Raw genomic sequence first — 20,586 nt, forward strand, 5'->3', positions numbered from 1 at the left:
GCACAGGGAGAGAGAGGGAGGGAGAAGCAGATTCCCCACTGATCAGGGAGCCCAATGTGGGGGCTCGAGCCCAGAATCCCCAGAGATGACCTGAGCCAAAGGTAGACGCTTAACGGACTTCACTACCCAGATGTCCCTAAGATGCTTTTCTCTATTGCTTTTGCACTTAGGTAAAAAATCAGTTGGACTTGTTCATTGTATTTCTGGAATCCCTGTTCCATTATATGTCTTTTCCTCCACCAGTAACACAGTGTTGATTACTGTAAATTTTATTCTTTTTAAAAAGTGTCTTAGTCCTTTTGTCCTGTTCTTTGTCTTTTGCCTTTCCATACACATTTTAGAGTATGCCTGTATCAGTCTATAAGAAAATCTTGCTGGGGGTGCCTGGGTAGCTCAGTCAGTTAAGCATCCCACTCTGATTTTTGACTCAGGTCATGATCTCTCAGAGTCCTGAGATCAAGCCCTGCAGCAGCCTCTGTGCTCAGTGGGGAGTCTGCTTGGGATTCTCTCCCTCTCCTTCTGCCCTCTTTCTTTAAAATAAATCAGTCTTAGGGCGCCTGGATGGCTCAGTTGGTTAAGCGACTGCCTTCAGCTCAGGATATGATCCTGGAGTCTGGGGATCAAGTCCCACATGGAGGATCAAGTCCCACATCGGGCTCCCTGCTCAGGAGGGAGTCTGCTTCTTCCTCTGACCCTTCCCCCTTCTCATGCTCTCTCATTCTCTCTTTCTCTTAAATAAAATCTTTAAAATAAATAAATCTTTTAAAAAATCTTGCTGGATTTTGGTAGGAATTATGTTAAATTTATAGATTTAGGAAGAATTGGCCTTCCATCCATGGTACATTAGTGGTACATTTCTCTACTTATTTGGATATTTAATCATTCACCAAATTTTATAATTTTCAGCATACAGATCTTATACATGTTTTGTTAGATTTACACCTAAGTATATCATTTTTGTTGGAGTGACTGTCAATGGTATTTTGGTTTTTGTTTCCAATTTGGTTTTGAGTATCAAGAATCCAGCAAAATGGAACTCTTAAATGTGTCTTTTTAAGCGTGGCCTTTTCTTTCAGCTTTCTCCTACAAATAGCATTACTAGTCCTTTTAGAATCGAAGGGTAGAAAGGTTAGGTTTATTAGTCCCTCCTCCCACCTGATATCCAATATAAAAATAAACCATCTGACATTTGATAATTACCACCACTTAAAAACTTCCAGGACTGGGGAGTAGTCTCTTTATATAGAAGGGAGTTCATTTCAGTGATGGATAACTGATTCTCTGTTCATTTTGCTGTTGACTTATGGTCATTGAAGACCTCCAGATTTTTCCCTGCTTGCCATTTTCTTTCAGATAAAAGAGAGAATTTCCCAGAGAGAAATTAAGTCTAACATAGCTCTAGTTTTTAATGACACAAACCTTTCAGAAACCCAGACACCTGGAAGTGATGGGAGTGCAGAAGCAGAAAGGTGCCTAAGGAATTCTGTCAGCTTATAGGGGAAGAGTGTGTTGTCTGGATGGTATGAAGGAAATGACCAATAACCAACCTCCACCAAGCACTGGACTCTCTTAAATGTGATGTTGACCAAATTTTAAGATGCTATCTAAAAATGTTTCTATAGACAAAGAAATAGGCTCAAAGGAATTTTGATTTGCCAGTATTCCAAACTTTTGGAGGTGACCTTTGCCCTTTTTTTTCTTTCCTGCTTCTTTATTTTGCGCACCTAATAGTTACAATGTATGTTTGGGCAACAGATGATTAAAACACATGTTAACAAAACTCCAGTGCAAGGTAGAAAGACAAACAGAAGTACAGATAACTATGGGTTTTCAAATGTAGGGGAGAAGCCACATATGGCTAAAATGAGATCAATGAAGGTTTTAAGGATTAGACAACATTTACAATAACTGGTTCATAAGATTTTCTTTGTAATTTTTATTATATTCAGAACGGTATTCACTGCTCATTTAATATGGCTATTCACAATCAATATAAATCAATTTTAGAAACGATTGTGTATTAAGATGAAGTTATTACATGCTGAATCTTTTAAAAGTTTAAGGTAAAGAATTATTTGGGGAGGCTTACAATTCTAGGTACTCAATTTTTGTTAATTTTAAGACATAATAACAATACTGAAGAAGAGTAAACATACTTAACATAAAATTACATTTCAATTTATAATTTATTTCCATGCTACTTCAACCACTTAATTACCTTCTATACCTTGACATTCACTTACCTTCTAACCTTGACATTCACATGAAAGAATGATATATCATTAATGACCCAAATGCAAATAAGAATAAACTCTAGGCCTTAAATATTGTATTTTTAAGAGTTTAACTAAAAACTGAAGACAAACTCAGACATTAAGTGGTAAGTTGCTTAATTTTAATTTCAAAACTCAATATTGACATTTAAAAAACCATAAAGCAGATAAGCTATATGCCTTTAGAAATATTTAATTCTTTGCTCATTATACTTTTTTGGTTAATACAAGTAACATCCTTCTTAAACCCACTCTTCATTTTGTGCCTATAAAAATAAAATTGTCCTCAATATTCCTAAGTTCTTTGTTTCCAGATAAGGCCATTATAAGATAAGACATTAAACTGAATCATAGGTTTAAATCAGTGGCACAAATCATTGTAGATAATTTAACAAATTCATTGTTAGACAAGGAATCAGTACAGTACAGTAACCAGCCAGAGGTAGAATTCTTAATCACAGTTTTATAGAAAAGATGCAGTAGTTTCTATCTGTACTGTTTTATTAATTATAGTATGGTAAGGTTGCTTCTCATTATAAGTTTAACAGAAGGGGGACAGGGAGGTTTCTTCATAAGTGATTGGCCCTTATTTTGCATGTATTGTAGGCACTACTCCTGGACACTTAAAACATTTTCTTTGCCAGTTAAGGTAATCAATTATATATGGCATTTACCTCATTTTTAAAAAGCTTCATAGTAGGGATAGCTAACCTTTTTGTCCTCCCAAGGGTGTAAGAAGGAGGGAAATAAATCTCTTTTGTACCACTCTGACTGTAAATTAATAACCGAAACCATTCTCTCAAGATCATTGCTTATTAAGAATTCCAGCAGTAGTAATGTACAGAGAGGTTCTATACTCAAAATTTTAAGTTGATTGTTTCTAACGCCTATTTGTCTTAATATTACAAATGGGTATAACCTAAAAATTCTATTTAATTAATGATTTAAATTACTAGTATTTGAGTAATGCTCCACAGATTGCAATAAGCAAGGATGGCAGAGATTTACATAGTTATTCACATACTGACTTTAAATTTGGGATTCTGTGGGCTTTCAAATACTTACTTAAATGTCAATAAATAAAGTGATCAGAAAGGTCATTTAATCAAAGTTATAACAATTGTATGTACCCAGTGCTAAACCTTACAGTAGAGTTTGTTTCATAAAATGTACCTGAATACTTATAAAAGACAATTCAAAACAGAATAAAACAACTGTAGAAAAATAAAACCCTAGCCAAGTATAGTTTCTTCAGTTATCTGGGATTTAGTCTCATGATTGATACTAGGATTGGGTCTTTATGATTAATCAATCAGATTCCAGATACTTAAGAGTTTATTTAAGTGAACTTTTTTTTAAAAAATATGTAAGTAAGGATTTATTAGAAAAACAAATATTAAATAATTTATGATCTAAAATGGTTCGAATAAAGTGAACTTAATTTTGATCAGATGTTCTCAAGCTTACCTAAATTCTTGATTGTTGTTGATTTTGAGAACTCAGAAAAGGAGGTATTTATTTAAGGCCTAGATTTTCAAGCAATATTTCCTTCACAACTGTTGATAATAATGTATTATCCAAGTCAGTAGTCATGTTAAAACTAACATAACACTGTTGATAGATAATATAAAAATAAAATTATTTTCCCTCACATTTAATTTCAAAATTCTAGATCTTAGTTAAGGACTAGAAAAAATGTGTCCTTATGGAGACTGAGCAGCCTTTAGCTACTTCATTTCAAAGAGAAAATCTGTTCCAATTTTCATAATGACTGAGCATTTTTAAGAATTATCAAGATGTTGGCCTTTGGGGAATATAAGCTAAGTATATAATACTTTTGCTAATATTTAAATTCAAATATATTTGGTTATAAAAAATCTCACAAATCTGTTTTTCACAGCTATGCTTCTGTTTACATTATAGGAGAGATACATATATAAAAAGAAAAGTTGAGTTTTTGTTTTCTAAAGATATATCCAATCCATGATTAGGTAATTCTCAGATGATTTATAATTTAATATACTGAAAAATTATACATTTAATTTTTAATTGCTACATTTACAAAGAAACTTCAATATACTGAAAACTTCTAATTTGTAATTGCCACATGTACAAAGAAACTTCTAGATAAGACAGTCTTTTAAAAACAATGTTTGGTGTTGCATTTAGCCCAAAAGTTCATTTATTTAAATCACCTATGACATTTGCAAAATTTTTTCAAACTCAGGAAAATGCTGATTAATATGGCTTCATTCAATTATACCTACACTCTGAAATATTTCTGCTATACACTTAAGTACAAGTGAAGCAATAAGATTACTTGCACAGATGAAAGTGAAGACTCCTTTCACCTTAAAATTGTACTCGTTTCACACTTGTTGTAATGCCTGAAAACATTTTTTAAAAAGACTATTAATGGTCTTGATTATAACAGTGTATTGCATTTCTCCGTCTTTTTTTTTTTTTTTCAGTATTAAGTACTCTAAAGTTTTAAGTTCTACTTTTCCTCTTATCTTCAAATAGACTCTTTAGCATGTAAACCTGAATGGCTGAGACTACCACCATTACCACTAAGTTAACCATAGACCAGAAATTGACTCTATCAAAGTTGCTTTCTTGTATGTTTCGATCACGAGCTTCAAATGCTCTAAGCAGAGTCTGGATATGACCACTTTTGCTTAGTCTGGCCTTGATACTGTTGATGGATTCCTGGAGATAAATAAAATAATTTTACTATAAAGGAATGCTCAGTAATTTTAAGTTATTTTAAACATGTGAGTCACAGTACCCTGACACTCATAGTAGTTTTAGATCCAAACAATTTTAATTAAGGGACAGGTACTACCTTAGCTTACCTAAAGATCTGTAAGTTTATGTAACAGTTCTCCTGATATCTTTAAATTATTGTTTACAGATAGTTACTTAACAGAGGAGCAAAGCTAATGTAAATTGAAAATAATATGAAAATATATTTCAGTAGCAAAGTGCCAGGAATTTTATATATACTATTTCTTAGCCCTCACAACCATAAGAAAAAGACTAGTTTAAAAAAAACCAAAAACCCAGCTTTTAGATATCTTTATATAATACACAGTGTTTATAGTAGTTTCTTCGAATGTTAGTCTTGTCCAATTTAGCGTCTAGCAAAATACCCAATGTTTTCATCTCAGAAAATAATAGTGAAATTAGAAAACCTTCCAATTTTTTATATACATATTATACATCCCAAAGTGTTATTTTTTAGTACAAAAATGTTCCAAGATTACATTTGTAAAACAAGCTTATCAAGATGCACTCTAAGTTGCACATCTTCTGAAAAACCTATTTTTATAGTAGAGTCCTGGTGAGGGAAGTGATTTAAAAACTATAAAAGGGCTTTATGAATGTAAGTTAAAATTAAGTTGAGATTTGAAATGATGTCAAAGTACAGCTGACCCTTGAACAACATGAGGGTTAGAGAGACCACTGCCCTGCAGAGTTAAAAATCCACATAAAACCTTTGATTCCCGAAAACCTTTACCAATAGCATACTGTTGACCAGAAGCCTTACATAAACAGTCTACACATTTCCTGTTATATATATTATATACATTACATACTGTATTCCTACAATAAAGTAAGCTAGCGAAATGAAAATGTTACTAAGAGAATCATAAGAGAAAATACATTTACTGAAAAAAATCTGTGCGTAAGTAGACCTGCACAGTTCAACTGTGCATTGTGCAGGGCTCAATATACTTATGGGAAAAATAAGAAAATACTAGAAACAGATTTTCCTGGATAGTCATCTTGCTTAAAATCCTTATTTAAGCAAAAACTATACTCAAAATTTCAGACTTTCTGCTAAACCTACAAAACTACAAAGTGTAATATTTATCATTTGGGCATTTCTGTGAAGCAAATTACCTAGTAATATAAATATTTTCTAGAAAAATAAGGAATTCAGATCCCCAAATAAAAAGATCATGCATAGTTCTTTCCAATATTACAGCAATGATAACCAAATACAAAATTATTTATCAAAGTTTGCTGTTATGATACAAATTTTTGGGAAATAAAGCTCCTGAAAGACATTTTTCTTTAAAAAAAGAAAAAAAAAAAAAAGGCCTGTTAGTATTTAATCCATATTTGAGTCTGAACTTGTCATTTTGTTTAACCATGTGAATGAATTAAATCTCTTGGGAATCCAGTGAAGTACTAATAAGATTTATAAGTACTAGTGTTTTAGTTTTGTTGGCAAAATAAATTTAAAATGGAAGAGTAAGTTAATATGATTGAAATTTAAAAGATATATACATGGGAAATTATGTTGAGATAAAAAACTATCGTTGTAAAAATTTATACCTATCAAACTTAATCCTTTCAGTTTGCATTCATAGTAACACCAGTGGAAAAGGTAAGAAAACTAATATTCATTACGCGATACACTGTTTAAAAGCACTTAGACACACATCATTCCTTATTTCATCCTCACAACCCTATCCCCATTTTGCAGGTGAGGAAACCAAGGCTCTGAGGGCTCAGTCACTAAGCAATCACACATACACGACCGGCTAATTTTCTGACTTCTTAAGCTAACTGATCTACACACAAGTATGTCTCTTCTGCTATTTGACAGCTGCTTTCCTAAAAAACCTCAAGTGATCAAAATATGTTATTTTTAAAAATCCAGGTTATAAGACTATTAGGGTTTACACAGTTTTAATTTGCAATGACCATGTTATTTCTCTTGCAGGAATTTCTACAATACAGCTATATACGCTATTTATAAATATCACTCAGTAAATTCTATCATTTGATTATGTCTACCTGTGGCTGAAGGGTAGTGACCTTTTCCCCCATCACCAGTACTATTAACAAATAGATTCTTACACATGCACATTTCATTATGCATGTATATGGTAGAGAAATTCAAACAAAGAGGCCATATTCTAAAAGGTTTTACTCTTGAATGTAGTCCTAGTTTCCAGTAACTGCTAGGTCTGGTCTGAGTGATATAAACAGTGTTCCCAAATTAATCAATTAATAAGAAATTTCATGTTATAAAAATTATGCTGTGGGAAAAATGACTATAACACCTTAAGTGTTTACAAATTGCTCAACTTTTTTCTCTGTGCAAGTATGCTATAGATCATTACATTCTTCTGTTTGTGAACACTAAGGGTGTTTATAGTTAAGAAGAGTCTGTTCAAATTCTAGTTTCCCCCTCTCTGGTTATGTGACAAACATTACTTCATCTCCCCTAAACCACAATTTCCTCTTTGGAAAGATGAAGATAAATAATCCTCATAGAATTAAGTAAAGATTACATGAGATAATGCAGAGAAAATGCTTATTTCAGTGCCTATCACACAGACCTCTGGATAATTTTTATTTATTAAGAGACCATACTGACCAGGATGTCTTCCAGTTTCATGTCCAACATGTCTGTGCCAGTAATATATTTCTTCCAGTCCTCTTGTTCATGCTCCTGTTCTCCCATATTATCCAGGATTAATTCAAAGAAAATCACCTTCTCAGAAATGGTGCTGAATGTATTATCAAAGCAGAACATGTAGTCACCATCTTCAGTCTCTACCCTGTATTAAAAAAAGTACATGTGTTCAGTTATCTGTACTTCCTATTTGGGATCAAAGGAAAAACTACTAGAGGTAAGAAATAACATAGTTTATAGTAGTAATTGGATAGTTTGCTGATAAAAATACTTCCTTAGTATTGAAAGATAATTTAAAATATCTTGGGAAAGAGGCAACCTGGAAATATATATGGAAATATATATTTATTTTATATATGTGGTTGTAACTTAGATGTGCTTGGCATTTACTCAGGAAGTTATGGTAAAAGATCTTGACCTAATTTTTGGAAAAGGATAGGATTAAAAACATAGATACATGATACCTCACAATGATCTTTAATATTTATATATTAGGAGTAATTTATCATGAGTTCAATTCATATGCAAATATGACCACAAACCTCCCCTTTAATTGAGATTACTTTCTAAACTGCCTTTTGTTTTCAAAAGTGATGGATTGTTCTAAATGCTTTCTTCCAGGCCTCCTACAGATTAAGAACATCTTTATAATAACATAGGTTCACAAAGATTAAGGGTCAGTGGCCAACAAACGGAGATCTACTCTTAGTGGTATTAGCTTTCAGAATAAATACCACTCACAGCTAAGTTAAACTTGTACCTTGGTCTCATTAGCTTCACATTCAAAATAATTGGCCTACAACATCTGATTCTTTAACTCAATCTCCACTTCTTTTCTACCCCTATATCCAACTTAGTTTAAGCATAAGAGAGAAGTACTCAGCAATTTGACTGGATCTTAACATATATACTATAAATAAAAAATAGCCAATACTTATATACCCCTTTATAATTTATACACTATTTTAGTTCTTTTAATCCTTACCATCATATTTGCAAGTAGGCATAACTGACCTTTTCAAGGTAAGTAAAATAAGGTTCACATAAATTAAAATACTTGCCTATGATCACACAGCCTGTCATAGGCATAGACGAAGCTTGGTTTTCTGACTCTCATGTTAATTGATCTTTCTTTTCTATAGTACTGCTCAGAGCCTGTCTGCATTCCTTGCAATCTCCTCAGTCATGACAAACCTTTGTCTTGAGGATGTATTTAACCTTTGGAAGAAGCTTGAAGAATATACTGGCGAATACAGTGGGGAACAATTTTAAAAGGAAAAAAAATGTTACGACTTTTGTGTAAAGTTCAATTTTAATCACTTTTAAATTTAACTCTTAATTTTGTTTAATTTTATTTAACTGAACGTTATTTAGCCATTCTTAACCCTGCAATGGATAAAAAGGAGAAGCTTTGTACTTACTCTTTTTACATGTAAAGTACAGATAAACAGTACAAAAACTGGTTTTAAAATTTCATGGCTTGGTTATGAGACAGAAAAGTCTAGAAAGGTTGCATGGGGAGAAGAGTAAAAAAGAGTAAAAAAGAAGAAAGTTTGAGAAGCACTGACACATGGATGAACTTCAGCATGTGTATGGAAAAAAAAACAGATGTTTTACTACTTCATAGTCATTCCTATACTAATCTCTTTCTAAATCTGTGTTGACTTTTAGTAGGCTTTTAGTAGGAAGGAACTTTAATACTATAAATGATACAAAATTTTATCCAAATAAAAACAGCAGAGTTAATTTTCCCTTCAAGTAGAAGCAGTAGTCCAGAACGGATAAATTCTGGTTAAGAGTTATAGTAATGTTAATTCAGTTGTCTAGAAAAATATAAACACACAAACAGACTTCTCATTCCTGGAAGTGCCAGCCAATAGGTATTACTTAAGCTGTTTATAGTTCTGTTTGGAGACATTTTTACTAACCCTGCCTTCTGAAAAGACAGTATTTGTTTTAAGGATTTAAAAAAAAAATTTCAGTGCCATAACAGAGATACTTTATAACCGACCTTTAAAAAGTTAATATAGCTAAAGATAAAATTTTATTTACTTATTTATTTTTAAGATTTTATTTATTTATTTGAAAGACAGAGATCACAAGTAGGCAGAGAGGCAGGCAGAGGGAAAGGAAGGGAAGTAGCTCCCTGCTGAGCAGAGAGCCCGATGCGGTGCTCGATCCCAGGACCCTGGGATCATGACCTGAGCCAAAGGCAGAAGCTTTAACCTACTGAGCCACCCAGGTGCCCCGATAAAATTTTATTTAAATATGATTTTTTAGAAAGTAGATTTGTAAATTGGGTGTAGCGATTAAGAGTGAGTTGGACAGCCTGGTTTTAAATCCTGGCTCTGCTGTTCACTAGCTGTGTAACTTTCATTAACCTACTTTAGGGCTCTATGCCTCAATTTCTTTATTGATAACATGATAAATCATGTACCTCATAGGACTGCGGAGAGAATAAAAAAAAATATATATAAAGTGCTTAGAACAGTAGCTTGGCACATTGAAAGAACTCAATAAATGTTAATGTTAACATTTACTCTTACAAACTAATTCTTTTATCCCCCACTGGTTTAATGAGAGGTAATTCTATGCAGGAAAGTAATAAGGTACCTTTTTCTGCTAACAGTTAATCTTAATTTATCTCTAAAGGAAAAGAGAAAATTGGAGGAAAAAAAATGACAAATTCTACAGATTTTCTAGATTCTGAAATTTAAAAACGAACTACATTTTTAGTTTCTGTTCATATAACTATCAAAGAGAAAGCAAAGTTCAAAATATATCAATCGAAACTGACTTTAAATCTGTTTCTCTATTTTACTTATTAATAATTTATACAAGTATCTTTTTCTGACCTGGCATGATATGGCAGAGGTAAAATGCCATTTTAAAAAGCACTTTAGGGGCACCTGGGTGGCTCAGTGGGTTAAGGCCTCTGCCTTCAGCTCAGGTCATGATCCCAGGGTCCTGGGATCGAGCCTTGCATCGGGCTCTCTGCTCTGCGGAGAGCCTGCTTCCTCCTCTCTCTCTGCCTGCTTCTCTGCCTACTTGTGATCTTCGTCTGTCAAAAAAAAAAAAAAAAAAAAAATTAAAAAAAAAAAAAAAAAGCACTTTAATAAAAGATAAGAAATTTAAAAACGTTTTAAATAGAAAAACCTTAAAAAATTAAAAAATATAAAAAATTTAAAAATTAAATAAAAATAAAGCACTCTGAAAAGAGTATCATAGTTGGGATATTTTCCTCCTCATTCATTCATCCATGTATTTAGTATTTACTATCAATTACATGCCAAGTATGCTGGTTAACAAAGACCAGTAACTATAATAGCTAGTACTTACATAGTGCTATGTGCCAGAGATGTTCTAAGCATCATATGGTAGAAAGCAAAAATTCTGATCCATCCTGCTTCCTCCTCTTAATAAATGTGTATCCCTTCAGACTTACTTAACTTCTCTGAGCCTCCTTGTCTGCAAAATGGGAATTGAGGAATCAAATAATCTCTCTTGGTGGGTTGGAATGATTAATTTGAAGCATATAAAATGCAAAGCCTAGTTTATGGCAAATATTAGATTGTATTTGCTTTTCTTCTTCCTGTAAACTCACAGTTTAGTTTTAATGCAATAAGTAAACAAAGTGCTACAGTAAAATCATAGAATGAACAGGGAAACACACCACTGAGATACAAAAAAGAGAAGTGAGATTAAGAGAGCACATGTAGCCTTTTTTCAAACTCTAAACTTACAACAAGTTATTTTCTTTCTTTCTGGTTTCCTATGGTCGTACCTTTTACTATCACATCTTCTAATTATCTAAAAAGAATGAGGTTTGAGTGAGAAAAACCCCAACTTTTACATGCATACACATATAAAACATACACACAAAGATGTACTGTACTTGTTTTTTTAAGAAAGGAAATAAAAAGAGAAAAAAGTCAATGAAAGACATTTTAGTTTATGATAGACCACTATCTAGGACTGTTTAAAATGTTCATATGGAATCATTTAATACTGATGTATGGATTAAAAGTGCTAAATTTCCCTGCCCTGCAGATAGTCCACTGGCATTACTTAGCCCAAGGAACTCAACTAAGAGATCACTTACGTGTGAACTCCATCTGATTTTCTTTGTTCGAAAACTAAGGTTCTTCCTTCTGGAGAGGCAAGATGGAAATCAATATCTAATCCTGCTCCATCTAAAACCTGTAGAAAAGCACAAAAGAAAAGAACACACATTACAAAATCTGAAAATAAAAAATATATAAAGTAAATCACATGATGAAAGATTTTTTTTTTTAATGAAAAGATTTTCTTTCTAAACTTAGGTAAAGAAAGTCAACGATGCATGTAAGGCCTAGAAAGGAGCACAAAGATCATCCAATGCAATTCCATTATTTTGGAGCTTTCTTACCAATTCTGTTGCCATCACCTAACTTTAGGCCTTATAACTATTACTGTAATAATCTTCCTAAAATGGTGCCTTGATTGAGAAGCCCTGTAGAGTGGAAGGAAACACAGAAGGGAGTTCAAATGGTAAACCTTTTTACTTAGGCAATTTAGAGCATGCTATGTAACTTTCCTGAGTTTGTTTCCTCTTCAATAAAATAATAATTAGCTATTTCTTAACCCAGAACTCAAACATTCCATGATCTGACTCCAGCTGACTTCTTCAGTGCATTCACTTATTATTCCCCCAATATGAACTGAATACTTCAAGTAGGCTATATGCTTACTGGTCAGTGAAGAGAGTCTGTTCCTTTACAATCCCAAAATGATGATAATAGCTAACAATTACAGTGTATGCCACACACTGTTTTAAGTGTTTTATCTGGGTTAATTTCCTCACAGCAACTCTAAGAGATAGATCTTAATGTTCTCAGTAAAACAAAAGAACCAAACAGCAGAACAAACGGGGGAAAAAAGAGGCAGAGAGAAACACTTTTCTCAAGGTAGATACAGTCAATGAAGGCAAGGTCAAAACTTGAACTCAGCAGTTTTTTTCTGATAACTACTCTTTTTCTTATTTAACACTCCATTTTCTTTTTCTTGGTGGCTTTTTTTTTTTTTTTAAACATATAATGTATTATTTGCTTCAGGGATACAGGTCTGTGAATCATCAGTCTTACACAACTCACAGCACTCACCATAGCACATACCCTCCCCAATGTCCATCACCCAGCCACCCCATCCCTCCCACTCCTCTCCCCTCCAGCAACCCTCAGTTTGTTTCCTGAGATTAAGAGTTGCTTATGGGGGGCGCCTGGGTGGCTCAGTGGGTTAAAGCCTCTGCCTTCAGCTCGGGTCATGATCCCAGGGTCCTGGGATCGAGCCCCACATCGGGCTCTCTGCTCAGCGGCAAGCCTGCTTCTTCCTCTCTCTATCTCTCTGCCTGCCTCTCTGCCTACTTGTGATCTCTGTCTGTCAAATAAAATAAATAAAATCTTAAAAAAAAAAAATCTTTAAAAAAAAAAAAGAGTTGCTTATGGTTTGTCTCCCTCCAATGGAATGATATAAAAAAAAATTACCTGTTCTTGTGCTCTACTTACTTATCAATAGAAGTAGTTTCAAATAGCTAGCTAAATACATAATTCTCTTTCATCTTCAAATCCCAATAAAATGAAGAAAATATATAATGATATAAATAACAACACTGGAAATCTAGGAAGACTGTTAACAGACATGAAGAGTAAGGAATTTCTGGAAGATAGTCCACTGAGCAAAGGATATGTCCAGCTACCAATAGTTATCAATCTCAAAATTCTCACTGAAACACACTAGAGAAACACATTTGTTGAAATCAATGCCCTCTTTTTCATGTTACTAGTTTTACTACAAGGATTAAATTCTGAAAAAATAGTTAATATAAACAATTCAAATGTTTCTTCATACATATATCCTCAGAGAAATTTAAGAATATGTAATCCATAAAAATGAGGTTACTGGTATGAAAAAAACAAGATAAAAAACGCTGTTGCCAAAATAAAGCCTTAACCAATGTAATGACAGCAGAATGAATATGGACAGAGACTAAAAATCAGAGAACTGGAAGGAACCAAGGAATTCTCAGAACAAGGTTAAAAAAGTACAGGTGAAAAGTATGAGAAAAATGGTAAAACCCTTAGTGAAGGACTGAGCTAAAGATTTCAGATATCTAACAAGCATTTCAAAGAAGAGACTCAAGAGAAATGAAGGGAGGAAATCATCAAATAAGAGAACAAAAATTCTTACTTCAAAAGATAAAAATCTTTAGACTGGAAGGTGCTAATAGATGTGAAAGATAAAATCCTACTGACTTTCCCTAAGGATTTAAAAAGAACAACCTAGAAACTTCCAGTGATAAGTAGTAGAGAATTGTAAAACAAGAATTGGGATTGGCATCAGAATTCTTACATATAATACTAGTTGCAAAAAAACAATACAGCCATGCCTTCAATGATCCCAAGTAAAAGAAAATTATATTAAAGTGAAAGCAAAAGTTTGTCCAAGGACTCAAAGCATTTTAAAAGAATTACTCAAAGGTATCCTCTAAAAAACCAAAAAAGATACGTATTACATCAGAATATAAGAGATCTAACAAAGGGGCTCCTGGGTGGCTCAGTTGTTAAGCGTCTGCCTTCAACTCAGGTCATGATCCCAGGGTCCTGGGATTGAGCCCCACATTGGGCTCCTGGCTCAGTAGAGCCTACTTCTCCCTCCCACACTCCCCCTGCTTGTGTTCCCTGTCTTTCTGTGTCTCTCTCTGTCAAATAAATAAATAAAATCTTAAAAAAAAAAAAAAGATCTAACAAAGATTTCAGTAAAACAGGGTTTAAAAGATACTATTGGTAGTGGCTGTCAGGCTTAATGAAATTGTTAAAAACAAGAACACAGAAGATAACTTAAAAATATATAAAACACAATTTTAAAAAAAAGATTTTATTTATTTATTTGAGAAAGAGAAACAAAACACAAACAGGTGGAGGGGCAGAGGAAGGAGGAGAAGCAGGCTCTCCGCTGAGCTGGGAACCTGACGTGGGACTCGATCCCAGGACCCTAGGATCATGACCTGAGCTGAAGGCAGACACTTAACTGACTGAGCCACCCACGTGTCCCTATAAAACACAATTTTAAAACATAAAAATATTTATTTAAAAAACACCATAATCTGAAACTAAACTTCCCTATAATTTCACTAGAAGATGATGAGTGCCACTCCCCCTAGTCTGTACTGTTATTGTAACAGTCTTTCAGCTCCTCAAAGGCTTTTTTCTGTCTTCTTCATCAATGCCAATTTAAATCACCCCCTTGTGCCTAATAAGACTGATTTTTCTACAGATCTGAACTCTACTTCTGGAATGTCTTCTCTCAATTCCCAGATGCAATTAAGTCCTCCTATTAAACCTCCTTATAACCTACCTTCATAGCACTTATTAGAGTTATAATTTTACATTTATTTGTAAAGTCTGATTACGGTCTTCTTCCATACTAGATTGTATGAGAACATGGACTATATTTTTACTCACCATTATATCTGCAGCACTTGGCATAGTGCTCCAACAAATTAAGCACTTAGGAATGATTTTTAAAAAGTTGACTGAACGATCTAGTTTATTCATAAGATTTATGTATTGACATTTAAAATTTTCAAGAACTTAATATAATGTGGGGCTTGTCAATTATTCTAAAAGTGTCCTAAAGCTGAAAAGTAACAAATGTTAAACATTTTCAGTATGACACAGTAACCCAAGGGCAATGTCTGGAATGTCTGTTCCCTGACATTTTAAAAACTAAGACAAAAAAGCAGTAGCTTGTTATTGGAAAATTAATCATGCAGTTGGAAAATGCAAACAAAAAGTTGAAGATTATCTCTTACCCTACAAACCCCTCAACCTTGTCTAGGACTACAGACATTAAATCATTTTACTTCTTTCTTCAATCAAAACAATTAAGTTGTTTAGGGGGATTACTTCGGGGTATCAGTCCCTTTAAGAGTGACTAAAGATGCAGACCATAAAGTTAAACCAAGCCAGCTGTATAACTCTAGAAACATAAATGTATTAAAATCAACATTCACTGCCTATTTACTAGTGTCAGGGATGGTCTCTGAACACTTACTAATTCATTTTTTCAAATCAACTCTATGAGGTAATTACTATTATCTTTATTCTACAAGCAAGAGGTTAAGTGACTTGTTCCAATTACATAGGTAGTAAGTGACAGAGTTAGGATTTCAACCCAAGCATTTTATCTCTACAGGTCTTATAATGCTAAGAGGTCAGTAGTTCATATACAATTCCCCCCTATTACTAACACCTGGATAAATATTAAGGAATTTTCAAATAATACAAATTGTTTCTTACATGGATTATTTCACTAACCCCCAGTTGGGTTTCCTTGCCTCAAATTTTGCCCTCTTTTTCCACATTGTACCCAGTGATGTATCTGGAAAACATTTCTGTTACCATGCTGCTTATATCTTCAATGGCCCTTGTACAGAACAAGGGCAAAGCCACTCGGCATGGCACACGAGGCTAAGATTCATGATCCATGATCCAGCCTCCTGACCTCTCTAGTCTATTTTATTTCTACTCTCACCTTAGATTTTACAGTCTTTAGGTCTAATAAAAACTCAGCACTTGTAGTGTGCACATACTGCCCACCAACAAAACACACTATGCATTTTTGTAACTATTTGTGTTTTATTCCTTTTCCTGAAATGCCTCTCCTTCCTTGCATTCTTGTCTCACTTAAGCATCTTTCAGAATTCAAATTTATTTTCTCCAGGAATCCTTTTCTGAAACACCTGAGAAGTGGCTGTCCTCTAGGAGCACTTAACGATACTTTATTGAAATTAGCTGTTTATTAGCACAGTATCCCTTAAATAATTAGATCCTTAAAAAACGGATGCTATTTTTTGTCCGTGTAATAGTTGGTCATCTTATCCACACTCCTCCCATCCTGGCCTCCCACCTGCCAATTACTGGCACATAGTAAATGAACTTTTGAACTACACTGGAAATCAATAAATGTTGCGTTCTAGCCCCAATTTTGCCTATATATGACTTCAGACACTGCGCTATTGCTTCCCTTAAATATCTATAAATAATTTAATTCTAAGTTTCCTTCCGATGAAAATTCTACATAACTTAACACGACAGTAATTGTTGAAAAAATTCTTTGCATCAATCTAAAAAATCTTATTATAAATTAAGTAATCTGTGAAAAAATTAAAAGGGGAACCACACCAATGCATCCTGTTTTTTTTCTTAGTGCTACCCAGAAACATCAAAATTAGCTGTGTGGAACTAACAAGATTTCTTCTAAGAAATTACCCACTGTCACAATGACTACATAAATTAAGGCAAATCCCCACATAATATTATGAAGACACTAAAAAGAAAACAATGATATGGGGGAAATGCCTACAATGATGAATTAAAAGTCATAAAGTTTTAATATACAATTAAATATTGCTTGATTTAAAAATATGTAACTGAGAAGGAAGGGTACCCCATTAAATACATCAAGAGCTCCTTTCAAAATATTCCAAAATCGGATTTAGTGATAATCACAAGTTCACAATTCAAAAATCCTTAAATGAAGCAATGACAGGGAAGATTTATAATGCCGGAACTGGGTGAGCGTGGTGGCGATAGCAAACCAAGTGTCATCATCTCCTCCAATGATGAAGGAGAACGTGTTATCAGTCCTGTATTGCGAAATTCCCAATACTGGAGCATGTGCTGGTTAGCAAGGCGATGGGCGAATTATGAAACAAAAGGGAACACTACCAAGATCACCAGCGCTGGCCTCTTTCCGACTGGAGGAAAGGGGAGAGGGAGGGTAGTCAATTCCAGGTCCCGCCTAACTTCTAGGTCCCCGGCCCCGGGAGAGCCAAGCCTCGCGCGCCTGCGCGGAGCGAGCCGGCTACCCCGGCGGCCCTTGCCTCTTCACCACTCCCGGGAGTCCACAAGAAGTTTCCAAGCGGGTGCGAGGCGAAAACGCAGTGTAGCTGGGATAAAGGAGGCTGGCTCACCCTCCGCACTTACTTGGTACTCAATCTCCAGCGAGGCCTTCAGGGGCATGGGCTGGTAGAAACACTCCTTCTGGCCGGCCGGAAGGGTGAACGTGAAGTCGCTGTCTAAGGAGGGCGTGAAGCCGGCCGCCCCCGGCAGCAGCACTGAGAAGAGAGTGGCCAGGAGGAGCACCGGGCAGGGTAGCCAGATCTTGTCGCCCATCCCTGCCGGGGCGATCTCGGGCGGAAGAGACGCGGGAGGTATGGGTTATTGGCACCTAGGCTCCGCTTTTCTTCCCTGGACTCCTTGTGGCTGGCAGGGAAACCCCGCGCCTGAAGGAACCCCAGGTGGCGGCCGCGGCGGCGGCACAAGATCCCTCAGAGCGGGAAACGCCGGCCTCCGAAGGGTGGGGACCGAGGGGCGGGGCCACCAGTCCTTTTCCGCACCCTTCTGGGTGTCGGCCCCTTCAGGCCCGGCGAGAGCGCGCTCCGCCTCACACGCGGGCGGCAGGTTCCCCTGGCTTCCCCCACACCAATGGGAGTCTTTGGGGTAATTGTGGGAAATGTAGTTCCGGGCGAGCGGGCTTGGACGCGCTCGCAGACCACGAGTCCCGACAGGCCCCACCCCTTTGCGTCGCCACACGCAGAGCCTGCGCGGGGGGCGGGGCCGCGGCGGGTAGGCGCGTCCCCAACGGCTCCCGCGGCGGTTCGAACTCCGTGCCGCGGTGTTCCCTTGTTCCCCGCGTGGAGTGTTTGATGCTTACACGCCCCGAGCTCGGGAGAGGGTACGAGGCTTCTGAACGCGGACTAGAGCGCGGCGCGCGCTGTTGTCAGGTGGGTCTACCTCCCAACTACGACTTGGGTGGTGAGTGACTGCTCCTTGGAGGGTGAAAACAGGCCTACCTGGGGGAGTTTTGTTCCTTTCCCTCCCAGCACCCTCGGACGCGCTTCGCGTCTTCACCCTTGCTACGGACGCTGCTCTGCAGGCTTTTATTTTACATGAGAAATCGGAGGAAGATGTCCTGTTTTAATCCGCTTCTTTTAGATGAACGTAGGATCAGTGCTGTTAAATTGAGAGTTCTTGGTAACTGGACCATACGCCATAAATCTATAACCCCCTTCCCAAATGAGGAATCTTTTTTCGACTACAGCCCATCCTTTACGTACAAGGTTTATAAAAAACACCTGTTTTTCAGTGTTGACGGGTGTGCGTGAGCGTAGAGCTACCGACGCGTTGTTAGGACCAGCAGAGGATCTGGTCAGGGCCTGTAGGTAGCATGATGCCCTTTTCCACGTATGTAAAGGCAGTTAAAATAGACTTTTATAACCTACTATAAGTTGAAGGGAAGAAAAGTCTTCATTTGAAAATAAATGGCTCAGAAGGAAAAAAAATTAAAAGCAAATGTATTCATTGGTACTTAAGAAGTTTTAGGGAATTGTTACATTAAGATACATAGAAGAGGGGCGCCTGGGTGGTTCAGTGGGTTAAGCCTCTGCCTTGGGCTCAGGTCATGATCCCAGGTTCCTGGAATAGAGCCCCACATCGGGCTCTCTGCTCAGCAGGGAGCCTGCTTCCCCCTCTCTCTCTGCCTGCTGCTCTGCCTTACTTGTGATCTCTGTCAAATAAATAAAATAAAATCTTAAAAAAAAAGATACATAGAAGACGTTAGATGTAAAGCCTGATTTAGTTTAAACTTAACATCGAATGACATTTTGGAATTTATCCAGCTTGTCTGTACTACCCTTTTTTCCTTCACCATCCTATAGATGATGTTGAAAAGATAAAGCAGTATGGGGACCTGACCCATTGACTTTTGTATGGGAGAGTCTTCTCACTTAGGCAGAAGCAAATTTGTGCAAACGAAAGGGGAAAAAAGAAACATTTTCTCTGCTCTTACATAGCATCTCATTTAATTTCCTGCCACAGTTTCTTCCAAAAAGGTGAGGGTTTTCTTTTTAATCTTCCTTCTTACATCTGAGAAATTTTGTGTGGAGAATAAATTTGCTATTCTATTTTAGCTGGGTGAGGGGAGGGAAGGGCAATTCAGCGATCTTCATTTATTCACTGAACATACTGACCTTCTGTAAGTGCCTTACAGTCCTCAACATAATACATAAGACTCCTAACCTTTTGGAGCTTGAGATGTGGTCAGAATTCTAGAAGGGTGATGAAAGAGAGGTGTTACAATGACAAAGGTAAATGGGATCTGAAAGAAGCATGTAATTTTAAGATGCAGAAAGATCTACAGTAGTAGAAATTTTAAAGCCTTAGTTTTTATTATATGAATATGTATTTTAATACATAATGATTGTATGTGTTAATTGTTAATAATAAAATGTGGCCTTTTATCAAGATTTTTATGGGTAAAGGTTATTTAGTAGAGAATTTCACAACTCTAGAGATACTCACCAGTTGAAGAAAGAAAAACTTTTCTTCATGTATTTCTGAGTTAACTTGCCAAATGCGATTTTGATCTCTATGATTGTGATGCGAATGTGTGTGTTTTTTTAATTTTATAACCAGTGTGAATGGGAGAAGGAGATAACCTTTATTTGGTAATAAATTGCCATTAAGAAAATATGAATGACTATAATGATACCAATTTTGTCAGATTTCCAGGGATTGTAACTTGATTTTATAGGTTCAAACAGCTCATCTTGAAATTGATCTATGAGTTAGAAATTACAGTGTGATACACTTAAAAGGTCTTTGGATCCTGATGATTTAGGTTCAGATCTTGTTCCCACCATTTACAGTTTATGTGACCTTAAGCAAATTATTTTATTTACCTTATTTTTAACTTTAACATGGAATTTGTTTTAACTTTTGTTTGTTTTAACTTTAACATGGAATAACAGTGTTTAATGTGCACTATTGTTAGAAAAAT

At 35.7% G+C, this 20,586-nt stretch overlaps 1 protein-coding gene across 2 annotated transcripts; it reads right to left on the reverse strand.

Moving 5' to 3' along the window:
- Nucleotides 1-4,711: 4,711 nt before the first annotated feature.
- LOC111143541 (transmembrane p24 trafficking protein 5) lies at nucleotides 4,712-18,225 on the reverse strand. 2 transcript variants are annotated; one of them, XM_022497368.1, is made up of 5 exons: nucleotides 17,733-18,188; nucleotides 11,810-11,907; nucleotides 7,669-7,852; nucleotides 5,561-5,613; nucleotides 4,859-4,984 (listed from the first exon to the last, which is right to left on the reverse strand). In XM_022497368.1, the coding sequence occupies exons 1-5, from the start codon at nucleotides 17,919-17,921 to the stop codon at nucleotides 4,921-4,923; spliced, it is 588 nt and encodes a 195-aa protein (XP_022353076.1). In that variant the 5' UTR covers nucleotides 17,922-18,188; the 3' UTR covers nucleotides 4,859-4,920. The 2 variants fall into 2 exon arrangements, with proteins under 2 accessions (XP_022353075.1, XP_022353076.1); XM_022497367.1 differs by lacking the exon at nucleotides 5,561-5,613 and having other exon boundaries at nucleotides 4,712-4,982; nucleotides 17,733-18,225.
- Nucleotides 18,226-20,586: the final 2,361 nt, after the last annotated feature.

Source organism: Enhydra lutris, unplaced genomic scaffold (assembly GCF_002288905.1).
Source record: "Enhydra lutris kenyoni isolate GAN:26980312 unplaced genomic scaffold, ASM228890v2 scaffoldscaffold9, whole genome shotgun sequence".
Classification (NCBI taxonomy): domain Eukaryota; kingdom Metazoa; phylum Chordata; class Mammalia; order Carnivora; family Mustelidae; genus Enhydra; species Enhydra lutris.

Excerpts from the sequence above, each read along its gene's own strand:
- LOC111143541 (XM_022497367.1), bottom strand. The coding sequence starts at position 17,921 with ATGGGCGACAAGATCTGGCTACCCTGCCCGGTGCTCCTCCTGGCCACT. Across the intron at positions 11,908-17,732 it reads CGCTGGAGATTGAGTACCAA|GTTTTAGATGGAGCAGGATT; the intron begins GTAAGTGCGGAG and ends GCTTTTCTACAG. Across the intron at positions 4,983-7,668 it reads TGAAACTGGAAGACATCCTG|GAATCCATCAACAGTATCAA; the intron begins GTCAGTATGGTC and ends ATTTATCTCCAG.